An 8,336-nucleotide genomic window follows, 5' to 3' on the forward strand; every position below is an offset into this window, starting at 1 on the left:
AAGGTAAGAAGATCAACATACCACATGCACCACAAGCGCCGCCATGCCCCTCTCTTTCTCTCTACAACCTTCTAATACTTCCTTCAATTTAATAGTGACAAAACCATTACATTATAGTGCACAATAAGCAAGCAAGCCTATGTGAGCTTTCTCTTATTCAAATTTTTCATTTTAAACCAAAAATACCATAAAATCAAAAAAATTGACACGTGTCAACAGATAAAGTGAGGTCAAAAATGTAAAAGAATAGGCCTTCTAAATTACATTTCTACCCTTTTTGGTTTGATGACACGTGTATTTTTTTTGGTTTTTTTTTATTTTCAGTTTTTTCTAATTGAAAAAAAAAAGTAAGTGATCAATGTTTCCCACTGTTACACGTCAAGTAGTACATTAAACGTTTGGAAGTGCAGAACACGTGTCCAAGCAAAAAAAAAATTGAAGACTTGGTATTTATATTTCTTGCTAATTAATAAAATGTAACTTTTATCTATTTATATGTTTATGTTGATTGTTTTGCCACATTTTACAAACAGTAAATAATAATAATATACTTAAAAGATGGATGATTAATATATGTTTATGTTGATTGTTTTGCCACATTTTATAAACACTAAATAATAATAATACAGTTAAAATATCATTAATATATATTTGAAAATATTATATTAGTTTTTATTTATGTTGGATAGGTATTAAATAATTATATATTAATATAAAATTGTACTACTATTTTTTATATGATATTTTGAATATATTGACCGTTTTTTATAGAGTATTTAAAGTATACATATTTTTTTTATAACATTTACCATAATTATTATTAAAATTTATCATATATAATAATTTATGATTGAATAAAAATATAAATATTATTTATATTGTCATATTTTATATATATATATATATATATATATATATATTACTCTTAATATATCATTTATAAATTTTTTTAATTCTCTAAAAATGTACTATTTTTTTTATAAAATACTTCATGATTCACTTATTGAATTGATAAAAATTTATCATTTAACTTAAGATCAGTACATCGTTTGTGAATTTAACCCGAAGGGTCCAATACGCACCGGGCCACACTCCATATTTCAATGAGGCCCAATAAGTCTTCTGTAAGGGATTTGCTAGGGGCACCCAGCAGCATTGCTAGTACACCCAGCAAATTTCCAAAATGGCAAAAATGCCCTTCAGTATTGTAAGGGATTTGCTAGTTGATGCCCGCGGAACATTTCTTCCGCGAGTGTCAACGGAAGAAGAACTGCGGAAGAATCATCTTTCGTGGAACTACGCGGAAGAACTTCTTCTGCCAAAGTCAACGGAAGAAGGCTCTTCCGTGGGTTAATTAGTTAAATTATTTTGTTAATTTTAAGATTATTTGGTACTAGTTAAATGATTTTTTCCTCTGACAAGTTGACCAATGGCCGATTCTTGTATGCACCGCATGATATGTGTTGGTCACTTTTTTCCTCAAATTATTTACAGTAAAATTCATTTTGGACTCGTCGTTCTTCACAGTTACACACACTCTAGTCACGCACTTCTTCCTCTCTCCATTTCTCTAATTCTGAGCATGCAATTGGCATTGGTCTCATAGCATTCTCTGTAGAAATAACGAACAAGGCGTAAGGAAAAGGCAAGGAGGTCGCCAGAAAAGGTTCTGCTGGCAAGCGCAAGGGCGCCTTCGACGATGATAAGACCGGTGGCGGCCAAAAGAGAAACAAGCGAGGTGTCCTTCAGTTATTTCTGACAACGAATTAAATGTCGCGCCAAGAAGGATGGACATGCCAGATAAGGGCCAGAGTTGCAGGTCACGTGTCGTCCCTCAAGAGGAAATGTTGGCCCGAAACTAACTTTTTTGAGTTTTGGGCCTTCCGTTGCAGACCCTGTTCGAATGAACCGATGTCTCCTGTTATTTATTTTGGATTCGCTGACGTGCAAACATGGGACAGGCCACCTTTGGAGAGTCTCACGGCTTTCCCAGATAATTTAAAAAAAAACCCCAAACAGGGGTACTTAGGCAAGTTTACATGGCCCGAAACTAACTTTTTTTAGTTTTGGGCCTTCCGTTGCAGGCCCTGTTCGAATGAACCGGTGTCTCTTGTTATTTTTATTGGATTCTTTGACGTGCAAACATGAGATTGGCCACCTTTCGAGAGTCTCACAGCTTTCCCAGATAATTTTAAAAAAACCCCGAACAGGGGTACTTAGGCAAGTTTACATGGCCCGAAACTAACTTTTTTGAGTTTTGGGCCTTTCGTTGCAGGCCCTGTTCGAATGAACCGGTGTCTCTTGTTATTTTTTTTGGATTCGTTGACGTGCAAACCTGAGACAGCCAACCTTTGGAGAGTCTCACGGCTTTCCCAGATAATTTTAAAAAAAACCCCGAACATGGTACTTAGGCAAGTTTACATGGCCCGAAACTAACTTTTTTGAGTTTTGGACCTTCCGTTGCAGGCCCTGTTCGAATGAACCGGTATCTCCTGTTATTTTTTTGGATTCATTAACGTGCAAACATGAGACAGGCCACCTTTGGAGAGTCTCACGGCTTTCCCAGATAATTTTAAAAAAACCCCGAACAGGGGTACTTAGGCAAGTTTACATGGCCCGAAACTAACTTTTTTGAGTTTTGGGCCTTCCGTTGCAAGCCCTGTTCGAATGACCGGTGTCTCCTGTTATTTTTTTTGGATTCGTTGATGTGCAAACATGAGACAGGCCACCTTTGGAGAGTCTCACGGCTTTCCCAAATAATTTTAAAAAAAACCCCGAACAGGGGTACTTAGGCAAGTTTACATGGCCCGAAACTAACTTTTTTGAGTTTTGGGCCTTCCGTTGGAGGCCCTGTTCGAATGAACCAGTGTCTCCTGTTATTTTTTTTGGATTCGTTGACGTGCAAACATGAGACAGACCACCTTTGGAGAGTCTCACGGCTTTCCCAAATAATTTAAAGAAAACCCCGAACAAGGGTACTTAGGCAAGTTTACATGGCCCGAAACCAACATTTTTTTCAAACGACAATGACTGACGTGACCCGACAGTGAACGACGTGACAGGAGGTTGCTTTAGTTTTACACTTCACAATGTAAAATAGTCACGGGTCTAGTAAAAGGGAAGCCATGTGCCTGGCTGGGCCATTTATATAAATGATAGATGGGGATGTCCATGGTACTCAACAGCAACTAGTATTCAGAGTTTGTCAAATTAATTTTCGATAAACAATGGCATTCTTAGGAGAGACTTCGTCCCAGGCGATCGTGAACTCAAGGTTGGCATTCATTTTTCGAAATGGAACCGTCATTCACAACGAGTGTAGGGTTTATTTTCAAAGTTCTAGTCCAATGCCCATGCGAGTACCAAACCTATGCGATTTTTCAACTCTCAAAAGCAGAATACACAACAGTCTTCGGCTAAACAACAATGAAGTTGTGGATGAAATTCATTACCGGCGACCAGTGGAAGATACGGGTAACAACATTTACTTTGAAAGTATGCAATTGAAAAATGACATGGATGTGAACATCATGTTAATGTATAATGATCAATTTTCATTTGTTGGACCGATTGAGTTGTTATGTACCGTTGGTAGAACAACAGATGCAATTTTAAACTTACTTGAACGCCTCAGCATCCCTACACATGATGCGATTTTGTATTACAACGAAAGGTGGAACATGCCACGCCAAAATAACTTTGTGGGTTACGCGTTCACTAGAATAAATCCAAAAAAATTGATATTCCAAAAGGATGTAGCATAGATCAACTGAAGGATTTGATCAAGCAAGTAGCACCTAAAGGGAATCCTCCTCATGGGATTCACGAATCCCAAGTTGTAAGGCGTTTGTTTTATCGACAACCTAGTCATTTGGAGTATTCTGAGAAAATTTTAGAATTTAAAATTGTTGAGCTGAAATGTGACAACGACGCGATGAAGGTGCTGGTAGAGTCTAATTACTGGAAACAATTTGTGCCAATAGAAATTTTGGCTCTCTTTAGTAAAGTGGTTATGGTAAATGAGGACGATGTGGTTACGTCCTTACGTGATTGAATGCTAGTTAAATGTTAGGCTGTTTCGTGCAAATTAAATTTGTGTCCATGATGTTCTAGTCGATGTAATATGTCTTAGTGTGTCAATTTGTTATGTTTGTGACCCATTTGTAATGTGTAGTATGTATCAAAAAGGAATAAAAGTTTTATTATCAACTTTTAGCAAAAAAATTTATAAGGAATAAATGTTTGTGACCCGTTCGTGCAAATTCAAGTTTGTAACTTATTTTGTCCAATCAATTACATTTAATTAAAATTTGTAACTTATTTATTTCAATCAATTTAAATTTGTAACTTATTTGTTTCATTCAATTAAAATTTGTAACTTATTTGTTTCAATGACTAACTTATTTTTTAAAAAATTTCTAGCTTCTATTTTAAAATTTCTAACTCATTTTTTAAAAATTTCTAACTTATTTTTTTAAATTTCTAACTTATTTTTTTAAATGACTAACTTACTTTTTTAAAAATTTCTAGCTTATTTTTTAAAATTTCTAACTTATTTTTTTGAAATTTGTAACTTGTTTTTGATTAAATTATATAATAATTTTAAGTAAAAATTAAAATTTGTAACTTATTTGTTTCAATGACTAACTTATTTTTTTAAAGTTTCAAACTTAGTTTTTTTTTTAAAAATTTCTAACTCATTTTTTTTAAAATTTCTAACTTATTTTTTAAAATTTCTAACTTATTTTTTAAATGTCTAACTTATTTTTTAAAATTTCTAACTTATTTTTTTGAAATTTGTAACTTGTTTTTGATTAAATTATATAATAATTTTAAGCAAAAGTTAAAATTTGCAACTTATTTGTTTCAATGACTAACTTATTTTTTAAAAGTTTCTAGCTTAGTTTTTTTAAAAATTTCTAACTCAGTTTTTTAAAAATTTCTAACTTATTTTTTTAAATTTCTAACTTATTTTTTAAAATGTCTAACTTATTTTTTAAAATTTCTAACTCATTTTTTTAAAAATTTCTAACTTATTTTTTAAAATTTCTAACTTATTTTTTTAAATGTCTAACTTATTTTTTTAAATTTCTAACTTATTTTTTTGAAATTTGTAACTTGTTGTTGATTAAATTATATAATAATTTTAAGTAAAAATTAAAATATATAACTTATTTGTTTCAATGACTAACTTATTTTTTTAAAGTTTCTAGCTTAGTTTTTTTTTAAATTTCTAACTCATTTTTTAAAAAATTTCTAACTTATTTTTTTAAATGTCTAACTTATTTTTTTAAATTTCTAACTTATTTTTTTGAAATTTGTAACTTGTTGTTGATTAAATTATATAATAATTTTAAGTAAAAATTAAAATTTGTAACTTATTTGTTTCAATGACTAACTTATTTTTTAAAAAATTTCCAGCTTATTTTTTTAAAAATTTCTAACTCATTTTTTAAAAAATTTCTAACTTATTTTTTTTCAATTTCTAACTTATTTTTTTAAATGTGTACCTTATTTTTTTAAATTTCTAACTTATTTTTTTGAAATTTGTAACTTGTTGTTGATTAAATTATATAATAATTGTAAGTAAAAATTAAAATTTATAATTTATTTTGTCCAATTAATTACATTCAATTAAAATTTATAACTTATTTGTTTCAATCAATTAAAATTTATAACTTATTTGTTTTAATCAATTTCTAACTTATTATTTTAAATTTCTAACTTATTTATTTTAAATTTGTAACTTCTTTATTTGAAATTTCTAACTTATTGTTGTTTAAATTATATAATAATTTTCAGTATAACTTAAAATTTTTAACTTATTTTGTCCAATTAATTACATTCAATTAAAATTTCTAAGTTACTTGTTTCAATCAATTAAAATTTGTAACTTATTTTTTTAAAATTTCTAACTTATTTTTTAATATGTCTAACTTCATAAAGAAATAGAGACATTATATTTAAGTAAAAAATACATAAAGACATAATTTAAGTAAAAACATAATTTAAATACATAAAGAAATATAGACATTATCTAAGTCAATGTGTTTTAACAAATACAAAAACAAATACTAAAATTTAACTACATAAACAATAAAAAAAGATAAATCCTAATCTATGCGGGGTCTCTGTCGCGGCCTAAGACTGTCATCTGGGTCGTCATCTTTAGCTATCCTCAGGCAAACATCCATGATATCATATAAGTCAGTCCATGCAGTCACCATCCTGAGGTTGATGACGCGCTCCAAATGCTCAGCAATCCTTTCCATCCTGACACACGTTGTGCAATCAACCTGTCTCAGTGAAAATAACAAGTGAGTATGAATTTATAAAAAATAATAAAGTTAAGAAAAAGTACACAACTTACCACAGAATGCGCAGGGGGATCTGACGCGACTGGAACCTCGGCGACAGGTGGCTCCACGAAGTCATCATCATGAGTGGGAAGGGGAGGCGCAGGTCTGGGCTCAACAGTGTCCTCCGTCGGCGTCACAAAGGGGTGTGAAATCTGAAAAAACCACTCCATGTAGTCTGGGGCCACCTATCCAGGAACTACAAGAGCTCCCCTGTAGGCGCTACATGATCTGAAAACTGTACCCACCGGTCGTCTATATTAGGCGCTACATGTCTGAATGTACCCCATCTACCGAACCACCCTCTCTAGTCGAAGGTAGACGATGATCGAACCCCATCTGACTTGCCCCATGTACGAGGAGATCAAGTCATAGCCCCAAACTCCCCGATGCTCAGCATACAGCATCCAACAGACGTCAGTGACTGTCAGGGCATCAATACGTGCTCTGTAAGGGGCTCCCTTAATCCCAGTCATCTGGGCCTTACCCGTAAGCCATCTACAGGCACGTGGGCTAGCCTCAGCATAACCATCCTCAACAACAGACCTGTGGACTGATGGAAAGTGCTCGTAAATCCAGCACTACAAACACAAAGTCAACATCAGCAATCAAACATGGATTGAATTTTACTTTAATTTAAATTACAAGCAGCAATAGTCACCTGAAGTAGTGAAATGTAACCAGCCATCTGCCGTGTAGGGGCCTGCGACGCCTCGTTAAGCTGATCGTACAAGTGTACCAAAGCGGCCGCTCCCCAAAAGAATGTCCCTGCCTGTGCCAGGTCTCTGAATGCCTGCAGGTGCAACATGGACATGGGTTGCACTCTTGTTAGCGAAAAGAGTGCAACCAACCAAATGAAGTAGGTACGCCCGAGCTGCAGCAACCCACTGCCTGGCCCGGCACCTACTCTGGTACATGTCCCGAAGCCAGGACAACCGAACATGAGGCCCACCTGCCTAACGTGTCTCAGTTGTAGCCTCGTCTGGGGTGACCTCAAGTAGCTCCGTCAACAGCGCCACTGCGTCAGATGTAGCCAGCGGCTCGAATGAATGCAGTGCGCCAGTAATCAGGATGTGCAGGAGCAACGAAACATCGTCTAGAGTGATCGTCACCTCCCCTACTGAGAGGTGGAAGCTGCTCGTCTCCCTATGCCACCTCTCAACAAAGGCGGATATGAGTCCAGGATCAGTGGTGATCACAGAACACCTGATCAATGGATCCAATCCGGTGGCCTCAATCATACCTTTGATCTCAGCAGCCGGTCTCCCAAATTTATCTACTTTCCTACCGTGGGAGACCAACTTGAGATCGGGTCGCTCCTAAATTGAATAACAGTTTATAAATTTGTGTATTTCAAAATAAAAGAAACTACTTTCTAATTACTGGAATAAAATAAGTACGTACCTGTCCACTCCATATGTTGTGTGCCACATGATCAGCAAATCCGATCAAAACAGATGGATCGCGTGGCCCACCAAGGAACCCCTCATCATCAGCAGTTGTCCCATCACTAGCCACTCGATCAGACTCAGCACCATCGGCGGCTCCTGTCCTCTCTGGGCTACCATTAGACGCATCAGGCACATCCTCAGCCAACTGAGGAACATCCTCGACTCTCTGGGTAACCCGTTGCCTACGTGCTGAGGCAGTGGGCCTACGACGGCGAGGAACATCCTCAGCCACATCCTGACTAAGGTCTCTGCCTCTACCTGTGCCTTCCACACGACGTAGACCTCGTGTTCTAACCATGATCTGAAATCATGAAGAACATTTACTTTTATTCATCAAATTAAACACTCAAATAATTTGTGTAACAAAGCTTTCGAATCCTAACTAATCCTCATAATTTATCCAAATTCACATAATTTATCCAAATCCACAGATTATATATTTAGTTCAACATAATTTCTCCAAATAATTGACATAAAAATGCATATATAACAAATGCATATATAAATCACACCAAATATAATTTCTAAT

At 34.6% G+C, this 8,336-nt stretch overlaps 1 protein-coding gene across 1 annotated transcript; it reads right to left on the minus strand.

Annotated features, from left to right (window-relative positions):
* Positions 1 to 7,312: 7,312 nt before the first annotated feature.
* LOC102665829 (protein MAIN-LIKE 1-like) lies at positions 7,313 to 8,105 on the minus strand. The gene is made up of 2 exons (XM_006603210.1): positions 7,761 to 8,105; positions 7,313 to 7,675 (listed from the first exon to the last, which is right to left on the minus strand). Exons 1-2 carry the CDS (start codon positions 8,103 to 8,105, stop codon positions 7,313 to 7,315), a joined length of 708 nt encoding a protein of 235 aa, XP_006603273.1.
* Positions 8,106 to 8,336: the final 231 nt, after the last annotated feature.

The sequence above is a fragment of the Glycine max genome, chromosome 18, assembly GCF_000004515.6.
Source record: "Glycine max cultivar Williams 82 chromosome 18, Glycine_max_v4.0, whole genome shotgun sequence".
Lineage (NCBI taxonomy): Eukaryota > Viridiplantae > Streptophyta > Magnoliopsida > Fabales > Fabaceae > Glycine > Glycine max.

Excerpts from the sequence above, each read along its gene's own strand:
- LOC102665829 (XM_006603210.1), bottom strand. The coding sequence starts at position 8,105 with ATGGTTAGAACACGAGGTCTACGTCGTGTGGAAGGCACAGGTAGAGGC. Across the intron at positions 7,676-7,760 it reads ACAACATATGGAGTGGACAG|GAGCGACCCGATCTCAAGTT; the intron begins GTACGTACTTAT and ends TATTCAATTTAG.